This window comes from Ochotona princeps, chromosome 18, assembly GCF_030435755.1.
Source record: "Ochotona princeps isolate mOchPri1 chromosome 18, mOchPri1.hap1, whole genome shotgun sequence".
In the NCBI taxonomy this organism is placed as follows: Eukaryota; Metazoa; Chordata; class Mammalia; order Lagomorpha; family Ochotonidae; genus Ochotona; species Ochotona princeps.
The window spans coordinates 48,115,295-48,128,202 of NC_080849.1; the positions used below are offsets into that span (position 1 = coordinate 48,115,295).

Below are 12,908 nucleotides of genomic sequence, written 5' to 3' on the forward strand. Positions count from 1 at the left end.
TTCAGAGGAAACCTCATGAAAAATGCAGTTGGCAGTGAATGGCTGGGAGGAGGTGAAGGAATTGACTAGGGGGTTAGTGGAGGACACTCCAGGAAGAAGGTAGAACGTCCAGGGCAGAGTACCTGATTTGGAAGGAATAGCTAGTGGCCAGTGTTTAGGGATGGGGTGGGGTGGAGTTAGCCTGTAAGGAATAGGGGTCCAGGCAGAGCAGTACCGGGGTGTGGGTGGGAACGACTGGCTGTGTGTCCTCCTGGAGGTCCTTCTGTCTACCTCAACCCTTCTGCCAAAATCTGCAAACTGAAGCTTTCCCCTATCTAATTTAGTATCAAAGCCTGCCTGCTTCTATAGTGCGTTCAGAGGCTTGGCTGTCTTCGACTGCTTTCCCTTATTGGATATGAATCTATCTAGTCTGTCTGTCTGTCTGTCTGTCTCTCTCTGTCTCTCTCTCCCTCCCTCCCCCGCCCCTTTTGCGTAGCGTTGATATTCCTGGGTTTAATACGGAAACATCCATGTGTCTGGATATGGGATGCTGGACTAGAATCTGTTGAGAGTGTTGTCTTTCTGAATTCTGAACCCCATTTTGCCCCCAAAGGTTTCAAATTTCAGACAAGAGCCAGGGCTTGTATTCAGTTCAAGGGCCTTGACCTTTCACTGCGGCTCCTATCTACACGCTTACTGGCTTTTCTGCCCAAGGCACGGGCTCTTCCACGTCCTTCTCAGTATCCTCTGAGCAAGCCCACTTCTGTACTCTGCAGAGAGCAGGGGTTGGGGACAGACCCCTGCAGGCCACTGTGCCCAGCACAGGGAGGAGAGGTACCACCTTTACTGATATTTTATTTCCTTTAATGAAACTGAACATTGCATTTGGCTTAAGGAATGTGGGCAAATCAAGATAATTAGCGTTTTCATCTCCCTAACCATTCATCATTTCTTTGTGCTGGGAGCTTTTGAACTGTATTGTGGGTCTTTATAAAATATGTGATAAATTGTTGGAAACCAGAGTGACTCCACTGTGCTGTGAAACATTGGACCGCATTCCTCCTGATTCTGTTTTGGACCTGCTTGTCTCCACTCTGTCCCATCCCCTTCCTTCACAGGCTTCAGCACCTGCTCTCTGCTTGTAAAAGATCAACTTAAATGTTCATAGATGAATGGGAATGTAGGTTATTTGTCTTCTTGTACCACAAAGAGGTTCTTTTGTTGCAAGTGTTTGGTGTAGTGGTGCTCTTCAGCTCCAGCTTGATGAAGACTTTGGGTTTTCTTAATGGGTTCCTGTCATCCATGAAGAAGGCCCACATTGGGTTTCTGACTCTTAGTTTTGCCCTGGCCCAGCCCTGCCTGCTGCAGACTTTAGGAGGGTGAACCTGCTTGTGGAGGAAGGGTTCTACTTCGCTAACAAAGTTGTGGGTGACAGCTCTGCCTCCCTCCTTTCTCTCCTCTCTGCCTCTCTCTAGCCTCTGTTCCCTCCCCTGCCTACACACAGTATTTTGAGGACAGTCCCTCATTTCTCCTTTCACTTAGATGTGGATTACCCCTAAAGGATGTCTTCTGGTAAATGGGACAATTGAGAATCCAAAGTTACTGTTGGACTGACAGTGTTCCCGGAGTCAAGAAGCAAGGAGACTCAGTTTACTAAGTGTAAAGAAAAGAAGATGAAGTCTCCCAAGGGGTGGATCTGCTTCCAGCATCAGTTGCACCTTCACTCAAGCCTGTGGGCGCTGGGTCTGCTGAGGCTTCTGCGCATCTCCTTGTGCCTGTTTCCGCCTGCTCCGTTCCTTTCCACACTCCCCTCCCGGCTTCTGCACCTGTCCTGTGTGGTCTGTCCCCCTGCTCTCTGAACATCTCACCCTTTTGTTTCTTCTTTATTTTTTTTCAGTCTTTCTCCCATACCCCTGAAGCCTCTCTTAGTTTGTTCTCTGTACATTTCATTTGTCTTACTCTATACCCCACTGGTTGCTCATCTTCATGCTGCAATTCCAGTTCCTGTTTCCCATGGGATTCTCTGTGTCTGCTGCATTACTGTTAATGTCACCAATTTAAATGATATGCGCCCATCTGATTAAGCTTATAGATATTTAAATATTGCTATGCATCCCTAATTCTAGGTACATATTTTAGTAGTACTACTAGCACTTTTCTTAAATTATCTCAAGTACACTTAATATTACTTAGTTTGGCTTGTATATTCTGAGAAATAATCTCTTAGAGCTATTAAAGGTACAAATTTCAAGGAATGTCCTTGTCCTACAGAAAGAAATCGGTATAGACAGCATCTCAAAAATGACAAGAGTTTTCCATTTTTGAAAGCATTAAAAGTAAGATTCATTTTGTTTTAAAAATGCTCTCCAGAAAGACAGTGATCTTGTTCTGTAAAAGCCATGTAATGTCGTAAGAACAAATAGCAATACTGTTATGAATACTTAAAAATAGAGTTCTTATTAAATATCTATTATTTTTATTTGTCAACCAAAAATAAGTTAAAAAACTAATGATTTTATGAGTACTAATTCTGTAGAAATTTTGTTACTCATTAAAACTTGCAAATTTTTATTTCCTTTGGCCTAATTTTACCTCCTAAAATCCACCCTAGAGAATAGATGCTATCTTAATATCATTCATAATAGCGAAAGATCAAAATCAAAGTCTGGCGCAAAAGGACAATACAGAAATAATAATGTCAATCATAAAGCATAAAAACATTTAAAAGCATGGCTTTAAAACTAACAATAGGAAAAATTCCAAATACATGACAGGAAGTTTAAACAAAGATTTAAACCTTTCTGCCTATTTGGGGCCGCAATTTCAAACTCGTTCAAATTAAAATATAGCATAGAAAAAATGAACTGTATTATACTAAAGTACAGATGATGCCCCATCTCTGAATGTTGGAACTATTCAGTTCTTAAATTTTTTGCCCTTTCTTTTAGGAGGCTATTTCTGCTGGAGACATGTGGTTTACGGTTGCTTTCTGTCTTTATCATCAGGAGGCACGTCCTCTGTGCACACCCACAGGATGCCAGGACATCAGCGTGGCAGAGGCCTCGTGCACATCCAGAACCGCCTGCCATCTGCATCCTCTTGCTGTTCCTCTCTCTCTGGGTTTCCTCTTCAGTCTGTGCTAGGACATAGCAGGCCTATGCTGTACCTCTCATGTGTGCCCTTGTTGTCTCACCAAGCGTATTCTCCAACTCATTGTTCTTATATCTGCATCCCAGATTGTTTTGGGAAAGTCTTCAAATGCAGTTGCAGAACTCAAAGTTTATGCAGTTGAGCTGCAGTAAGTATTGATGGCTTTCAAAAACTGTGGGAAAATATGTACAGCATTAAAATATACTGCAGTGCTGGCCTCTCATAAGTGGTACTAAGTTCATTCACAATATTATTTCTCTATTACCACTGTCCATTGCAAAATTTTCTCATAGTCTGAAACAAATCCCCAGGTCTTGCACCTTAACATTGATAAACCACCATTCCATCCCATTCTCTGTGAATCCTCCTGTTTTAGAACTATCACATAAGTAAATTATATATAGTAATTGTGTCTATGACTTATCTATTATACCCAGTGTAATACCTCTTAGGTTCATCTATGTTGTAGCATATGTCAGAACTTCCTTCCTTTCAAAGGAAGAGTAATATTCCGTTATATTTATATTCATTCATTGTACCACACTGATTTATTCTTCTGTTGGTGGAACACAAGTTAATCCAGCTTTTGGCTATTTGAAGTACTTTGAGTGGCAGTTTTAGGAACTGTTGTTCTCTGGGATCACACACAGCTACTGGGGAAAAAAATGATTTTATGATTACCATTTTGAGTAACTGCTTAACTGCTTTCCATGGGAGTTGCATTAGTCATAGCGTCAATGCACAGGCCTTCCAGTTTCTATATAGCTTCAACAACACCTGTTTTCTTTCTTTCCTTTTCTTTTAAAGGACTAGTAGGGACACTGTAGCAGTTTTACCAGTTATGAACTGGTATCTCACTGTGGTTTTGATTTTCATTGCCCTAGTGGCTGATGATATAACATGAAGCCTCTTTTTGTTGTGCTTTTTGGCCATTTATATGAGTGTATTTTCTTCAGAGAGATACTTAAGTTCTTTATTCCATTTTTTGAGTTAAATTATTCTGGATCTTAATCCCTTACAAGCTATTTAATCAAGCATCGCCACCAAAACCTTTGGATTAAGCCAGATATAGCTGTGTGACTTTCACATCAATTCCAAATTGAGAAATCAATTCTAAATCCAAGCTCACGTGAAATGTCTTTCCTATGTTCTCAGTCATTTATAGCTGTCGCTTGCAAGTGCAAGTATTTGATCCATTTTGAATTTCTTTTTCACATGATGTATGGCAAAATTCTCACACTGTTATTTTGCGTGTGAATATGTGGCTCACCCAGCATCATTTTTTGAGATCACTGTCCTTTCTCTGTTGAATGATATTGCACTGTTCTTGAAAAGCACTCAAACCCATTTGTGAGGATTTATTGCAAGGATTCTATTCTGCTGAGTTGGTTTATGTTTGTCCTGAGGCCAGTACTACAATGTCCTTTCGATTCCTGGAGCTTTGCAGTAAGTTTTGACATTGAGAAGTGTGGTTCCTTCAGTTTTGCACTTGTATTTCCAGTGATAGTTCTCATGTAGAACTCTTGGCAGAGCAGATCTGACACTACTAGGCTTGCCGTGTGGTGCTGGCAGATCCGGATGCAGCACTACTGCATGTCTGCAGAAAGCCACAAGCTTTTTGTTGTCCTAATGTTCAATATTGTTGCTATGACAAACCACCACAGACTTAGTGGCTGCATTGTATTTGACTTTTGTGGGTCAGAAGCTTTTAGATTGGGAACAGAGTTGGCTCCTTCTGGAAACGCTAGGGAACCATGTATTCCTCGCCTTTCCCAGCTCTCTAGAGACTTTCATTATTTCTTGGCAGCTGGTCCCTTTCATCTTCATCAAAGCTCATCACTCCACCTTCTGCTTCTGTGATCACAACACTTGGAAAATCCTTGGAATTAAACTCTTCCCAGCCCCAGAAAATCTAGCACCCCTAGATAGTCCAACATCTTCCCATATGTAAGTCCATTCGCCATATATGTTACCTTCAAGGTTTCAGAGATTAGGACGTGGGCATCGTTAGAGGGTGCTTGTTTTGCCTACGAAAATCCTGATAATACTAGGCAATGTTGATAAGTAAAATACCCACGATACGAAGTTTCCTTTTCCCTGTTGATCTCCTTTGAATATAAAGATTTGTTATCATGACTTTTAGGGTTTGAAGTATAAATTCGTGATTTTTACGGAACCTCATTTTCCTTTTCTAGCTATGGGACACTTTTTCCACTGAGGCTGTGATTCTTACAGTGAGCAAATATTTATTGAGTTCTACTTTGTTATAATGCATGATACACAACCCCATACCTTGGAAATCTGTGGTCTCCTAGAGAAAAGTTGCATGTATGTATACACACACATATGTATATCTTATGTTTTTCATTGACTTTGTTTTCTAAATATCTTTTTACTCTTTCTCTGTCATTCCTCTGCCAGTTGTTACCATGGTTTCTGAAAACCAATAAATACAAATTTCAGGACATCCGTTGTCCTTTTCACACTAATGGGTTTGAATCACTATTTGTCCACAGCCCTTGCATTCCTTCCAGGGAAGCTTCCAGGGAAGCTGCTGTCCTCAACGTATCATAGTCCTTGGCTGATCTATAGAGTGCTTCTTATATCGCCTCTTTTCCTGTCCTGTTCCTCTGTTGTTTCTGTTTTAATCACATGGACTGGCTGACACTTGCCCTGGAGTCACATGCACTCCAGGGACTGCTGACTCTTGCACAGCTGCTCCCACTCTCTGGGCTGCACTCTTCCTGTCTTGCCCAGAGTTCTTGCAGGGCCCCCTGTGCAGACAGGGAGGCTGTTCACCACTCCGTATTGTGATAACTGCTCTCGCCTATCCAGATGATTAATTCAGTTCCGAATGTCAGAATGTGTACATTGTAAAAGATAGTCACAGAGTATTGGTTGAATGAGGGCTGGAACACACACCTGTACATGGGAATTATTAATGCAAAATGACCTTCAGCTGAAATCAAGATGTGTGCTTTGGTAATGGTGTGTGGATCCTGAGCTGGAGAGACACTAGGCAGAGCTTGGTTTCTCCTCGCTATGTAACATCTCTCATGAAAATGAAGCCGACTCTCTGTGTTAACAGTGAATTTAGAAAATGGCTCGTTCTGGGAGCGACATTGTGACACGGTGGATTGAAGTCCCTGTTTGTGATGCCAGCATCCCACATTGCAGCACCAGTTTGAGTTCTGGCTGTTCCGCTTCCAGTCCAGTTCCCTGCCAATGTACTTGGGAGGCAGCAGAATTCCAGTCCTGGCTTTTGCCTAGGCCAGCCCCCACTGTTGCAGCCAGTTGAGAAGCAAATTGGCCAAAGGAAGATATTCTCCCTCTCTCTCTGCTTTTCAAATTAGTCGATCTACCTGTCTTCAGAAAGACTCATGTTATTAAACAGATAATCACATGACACTCCTGTTGGTTTTGTTAATTTAAAAAAATCTTTCAAATGTGCCATCTGCTTTTCTTTAACATTTCATTATTTTCTGACAAAACTCACAGGATGGACTTCTTTTTCAGTTTGAAAAGAGACAAACTATTGTATAGTCAGTCTCAGGTTACTCCTGGTGGGAGAATCTGATTGGTTATTTTTGGGAAGGGGTGTTAGATACTGAAATGCATGCAACATAATGAGTTAAATTTCATTTATTCATGCTTTCCGTGAGATCTTATTTAAGATATCTGGCAAAACACACACATGCAAGACATATGTGGAATTTCATATTCTGATTTATGAGTTGGCTTATTGTAAGCAAGACTGTTTTTACAAATGATACTGAGGATATTGCTGGTGGAACTCTTCTTTCCCGTTACCTGATGTTTCCTTCCATGTGGCAGGAATTCTGCTAGGGTAGCACTGGCTTCTCACTGCTCAGGCTTAGGAGACTGGGAGGAAGCCCTGAGTATGCGTTGCCCACCCTTTCTGTGTGGCGCCTCCTGTTCTGGAGGACCTGTTCCGCCTTCCTGTGTGTTTCACAGCAGGACCCAGCAAGCGGGAGGCCTGATGGCTCTCTAGTGCAGCCTGTGACTGGGAGGGTGAGTCTGTTTAATTTCATGCTTCAGTGTCAGCAAGCCCATTGTCCTCGCACACGGAGCTGTTTGCTGTAGTCTCAGTTTTCTTAAAGATCATCTATTGATAGCTTTGTAGCCTTTCTCCCTGAATTTACCAACAAGTTGATCCTAAGCTTGTGTCGGGCTGTGTGAGACAGGCAAGTGTCCTTGCAGATGTCATTATTTCTGGTAACACCACTGAAAGTGGGTTCTGTCATCTCCTCTTTGCAGGGGAAGGAAGTAAGGCTCTGTGAATGTCTGTCTCTTTGAGCGATCACATGGTTAAGCTAACTACTGTCTGTTAGGATATGTGGAAAACGTATACATGACAGGTAAAAGCTTTTAGAGTACTTCACGTAACATAAATCACCAATGATTCGAAGTTGCTTTATTCCTTTGTAGCCTAGCAATTCTGTGGCTATAAATGTAAACATTTTAATGCAAATCCTTGAACACCCAGTGGTCTAGTCACCTGCCCCAGTCCCACTGGCTGCCTCAAATTCATCCAAAACCTGTAGCCATTCCTGTGCTGTTCCAGGTGATTGGAGTCTTTTTTCCTCCCCACCTTCTTGCTGTGCTGAGTTGACATCTTCTTGCCCTGCATATCTCAGTTCACTAGTCAGTTTCTCAGACTTGCCTCTCGCAGCCCGAGGATCTGCGACTGACTTACATCAGGCCTCCTCCGGACACCTTAATGTCCCTGCTGCCACCGTTTGTGCTCATGGGTCCAGTCCCAGCCAATGGCGGTCTGTCAGAAGAATCACTCTGTGAGCACCAACACTTTTCTCTAGTCCACTCTTTGTGGACTTGATGTCTTGATGCAGTGACAGTGCATGTTTGGCATTGCAAGAGTGGTTTCTGGGTGAATAGCTGGCGTAAGGCTGGGCATCAGGCAGGAGCCTTGCAAGTTGTATCCGTCGCTGTCTGCTAATGCAACGTGGTGAAGATCACTTCCCTCCTGATCACTGTGGGCTTCTCTTGAGCATTTCTCAAGGTTTTCAAGGTTTATTAGTTTATGAAGCCAATAAGACAGAAGTGCCCTGCAGTGGACCCTGCTTTATGTCATTCTGGGACTGTGAGTGTAGTGACAGCTTGATAGTATTTTGGTATCAACTCGTACTATCAAGCATTCAATTCTGCTTGGTTTGTGTATGTAGAAGAAAATAGTCATCAACCTAGGATTAGTCCTCCAGGCCTACTCAATAGACAATATGCTGGTTCCTGATGTATATTTTAAAATTACTCTTTTTGTTTTTGAAAAAAAATTTACAGATGAGGTCAGTAGGTTAGTAAGTGAGTTAGATTTGTTTCTTAATTGAGTTTGAAAGTGTTATGAAATGATCAACTGCTGGGACTGGAATGATAACTCAATGACTAAATCCTTACCTTGCTATTCCGGGATTCCATATGAGTACCAATTCGTGTCCCAACTGTTTCAGTTCCCATCCAGCTCCCTGCTTGTGGCCTGAGAAAGCAATAGAGGCTAGCTCAAAGCGTTGGAGCCTTGTGCCTGTGTGGGAAACCTGAAAGAAGATTCTGGCTTGTTGGCTCCTGGCTGTTAGTTTTGGATCAGCTTAGCTCCAGCTATTGTGGTTACTTAGGGAGTGAGCCAGCAGATAAAAGGTCTTTCTGTCTGTATTTCTATAAATCTGCCATGCCAATAGAAATAAATAATTTTTTAAGAAAAATAAATGGCCAAATCCTGATACTTTTGGAGCATCACTAATAATTTTACCATATGCTTTTCTCCTCTCCAATTAAATTTAATTGAATTTAATTAATAACTTGAAGGGGCCAACACAAGACCTTTCTGTGCACTTAACATCCCTCAATCTTTATTGATTCATGGCAGAATTTCTTATTCCTGGCCAGGTGTGCTGCAGGAGCAACTGCCCATGGGCAGTGAGCAGCTGAACTAACATCTGCATGAAGACAGTGTTGGTAATACTCCATCAGGTATCTAGCTGACTATGCCTCTTTTTGTTCTTCCCCACCCCCACTGATACAGGGCATTGATGTGCGTGACGCTCCCCTGAAGGAAATAAAGGTGACGAGTTCCCGAAGATTCATCGCTTCATTTAATGTTGTGAACACAACAAAACGAGATGCTGGAAAGTACCGCTGCATGATCCGCACTGAAGGAGGTGTTGGGATATCAAACTATGCAGAATTGGTAGTTAAAGGTATTTAATGTGTTTTTATACCCTGACATAATCTATTCAAATAGATACGTTAGACGGCTCTTAGTTCATTTTTTTTGTTTAAAACTCACACTTATTCTTGTCAGTTTCTGAACATTAGTTTGGTGACAAGCAATATTGATGGATTGCGTTTTACATACAAATTTTGCATGTGAGCAATATCTCTGAAAAATATGTGTTATTTATGTTGCTTTAGTTGTATGCAAAGCAATGAATATGCTCTTGGCAAGGCCTTCTGCCAGCTCTGTGTTCAGAGATTACAACCTATAAATTTTTTTAAGGAATGAGAATTTTTTTACCAATAGAAAATCACTTAAAATGCAAATATTCACCAGCCACGGTGTTTATGATAGTAGAGTGGTTAATAAAATGAAGCAGTGTCAGTATAAAAATGTTCAGTCATATCACACAAGCCATATTGATAATACTGTGTTAACATTCATAATGCTACAGTTAGTTTCTATTACTATATTTTGCATGACTGAAAAATTGGGTCATTATATTCCAGAAAGTGGGGAGGAGGAGCAAATGAGAGGGGAAATACATTTCCCTTTGCGTGTTTAATTTGTTATTGTGGGTTGAGGAGTTTACAGTATTAGCTGCGCAGGCAGTTTTCAGGCCCAAGCAGAATCATTTGGATGTTTAGATGTACCACGAGGCGTTTGTAGACAACTGTGGTAGGCATTACTGGTTTTCCTAGGAGAATGTTAATGATGCCTGGTTTTCAAACTTGCCCATGCTTTTGCTAAATATAAAACATGCAATTGATCTCTCTTGGCTGGGCTCTTCCCTTTTTCCAGCTCATTTCAACCGGTTTTAAAGACTAACACTGGGTTCAAATGCCAGAGTCAGCTCTGAGTGCATGAGCCAGTGACCTTCTCTGCCAGGTCTTCTGTTTGCTCCTGTGCACTGTAGGGATGACAGCAGCTACCTGACAGGGCTGCCAGGAGCATCCAGTGCAAGGTCAATCTGTGCAGCATGTGGAACCAAGTATGGACTCTGGTTAGCATGTGTCTCCTGCGAGGAGACCAGAGGACAGATGTGTTGTTTGCTGTTCTTGGATCCAGTGGACCAGTGTTCTTCATTTGGGAGTGCATGTAAGAGCTACTCTTCAGGATCAGTTGATTTGTCGATTGATTGGTCTTGAGAAAGACGAAAGAGAGAGAGAGCTCCCATCTGTTGATTCACTCTCCAGTTGTGCGCAACAGCTGGAATTGGGGCAGGAGCCAGGAACTCAGTCCAGGTCTGTCATGTCAATCACTTGGACCACAATCACTGTCTCCCAGGATCCACATTAGCTGAGAGTTCAACTCAGACACTGACACCAGAAATCCCTGCTGTGGGACCTGGGCATCTTAACCTGTGGGCTAAATACCCACTCCCATCCAGATTTTAAACTAAATATGCTTGCCCATTTCTTCTGCCTTATGTGTCCCTACCATACTATATAGAACCGGATCAGCAGGGAACACATCTTCCATTATAAAATCTGTAGGCAATTTGGCCTCTGCTGCCAGTTTTAGGCAAGCATTGTTTAGGGTAGGAAACACTGGGCTTAATATTCTCAAGAATTACTTCTCTACAGCAATGTCGTATAGTCAGAATGGGGAAGCACACATCAAAGTATCTACTCAAATAATGCATTTTACCAAATCAGATTCTTGGGCATTTTGGATTGTAGTGTCCATTGAACTGGCCTGGCTGACCAGTTAGATTTAATATATTTGGCAAAAGTAAAATTCTTCATAGTAACACACACCCTACCCTATGGAAGGTTGTGATTATTTTTTTTTTCGTTTCTGATCTGTAGTTCGGCACGTTGGGATCAGAAGTATGTGGCAAAGAAATGTTCCCATCTACCTGTAGTTGTTTCTATTGCAGAGTTTTCATGAACTTGTTGAAGAATCCTTGTCTTCTGCTTGCCAAGACCAACTGGCACCTATGTTATTAAACATCCTGTTTCTTGCTCAGTGTGATACAAATCTAGTCGCTCCCTCCAAATTGCCTTTGGGGAATAGTTAATTTATTGGAAGTTATAAATAAATCAGAACAAACAAAAGCACACGGAACGAGTTCTTCACCTTTGTGTGCCACGCTGTGCTGTCTCCTGACAGTTTGGCTGTATCTTGGCTTATTTTTTAACATCTAGCACTTTTGTCCTTTGCACACTGCTAAAACAGTAGCAATTTTCTTGCACTTAGTTCTTAAATCGGAAATTTTACTGCTCCCCCATTTATAATTTTATAGCCATTTTCTGTGTGCATCTCTATGTATAACATATAGTTTTCTCAAGTGAGATACCACACTGGATTTTAATACAGTTATTATCCTGAGACAATTACAGTAATGCTTTAAGGCCACTTACAGTAATTTAACACTTTATGACATATATGACATGCAATATTTAGTGTGCTGATGTTTTCAAATAGGAAGAACTAAAGTTTGTGGAGTTCTGGCATGGGTTTTGTGCCAGCCATACTCTCCTTGCTGATAAAACTGAAGTCACTTAGCTGGGTAACAGTTCCCTCATCTGTATTTATGCCTGCCATCGTTTTTGGTAACCAAACACATAAATATATTTTATGTAACCACCACAATTCATATATATAGGTATATATGACAATACCATACTTAATTATGTGAAATACTCTATTTTTACTGATACTATATTTAATGAAATGTGAGGTAAATAAGGCTATATGATATACATATGCCAGATAATCACGTACACGTATCCATCAGACATATGTACGTGTGCATATGTATATAAATTCTTTGATTACTGGCTTGTTGTTGAATTATTATTATGCTATTTAAATATTTTTTAAAAAGATGTATTAATTTTATTACAAAGTCAGATATCCAGATAGGAGGAGAGACAGAGAGGAAGATCTTTCGTCCAATGATTTACTGCTCAAGCAGCCGCAACAGCTGCAGCTGCACTGATCCGAAGCCAGGAGTCTCTTTCAGATCTCCCATGCAGGTGCAGTGTGCTAATACTTTGGGACACTCTCAACTGCTTTCCCAGGCCACAAGAGGGAGCTGGATGGGAAGCAGGGCTGCCAGGATTAGAACTGGTGCTCATGTGTGGTCCTGGGTTCGTGCAAGGCTAGTATTTTAGCCGCTAGTCCACCACACCGGGCCCAGTATTTAAATATTTTATGGGCCAACATTATAGCACAGTGTGTTAAGCCACCTGTTGTAATGCTGGCAGCTCATACCAGAACATCAGTTCGAGTCCTGGCTGCCCTGCTTTTACTCCAGCTCCATCCTAATACACCCAAACGGCAACAGCTGATGGTTCAGAGGTGGGCCCCTGACATCCACCTGAGAGAATGGGATGGAGTCCCGGCTCTTGGCTTTGGGCTGCACGGTGCTGGCACGGTAGTGAGAGTGGACCGTCAGACAGAAAATCTTTGTCTCTTCCTCTCTCTAGCACTCTGCCTTCCAAGTTAAAAACCAAAATACTTTAAAAAAGAAAACAATTTAAATCGCTTTCAATCAGCTAAGACCCTTCCCCCTTCGTGTTTT

At 41.7% G+C, this 12,908-nt stretch overlaps 1 protein-coding gene across 4 annotated transcripts in view; it reads left to right on the forward strand.

The window, feature by feature from the left end:
- The window catches only part of PTPRM (protein tyrosine phosphatase receptor type M), a 787,515-nt gene that overhangs the window by 349,513 nt on the left and 425,094 nt on the right, over positions 1–12,908 (forward strand). For all 4 annotated transcript variants that reach the window (XM_058676819.1, XM_058676821.1, XM_058676820.1 and 1 more), the window contains exon 6: positions 9,185–9,359. In XM_058676819.1, the coding sequence (XP_058532802.1) occupies positions 9,185–9,359 (175 nt within the window). The remainder of the gene's footprint in view (positions 1–9,184; positions 9,360–12,908) is intronic.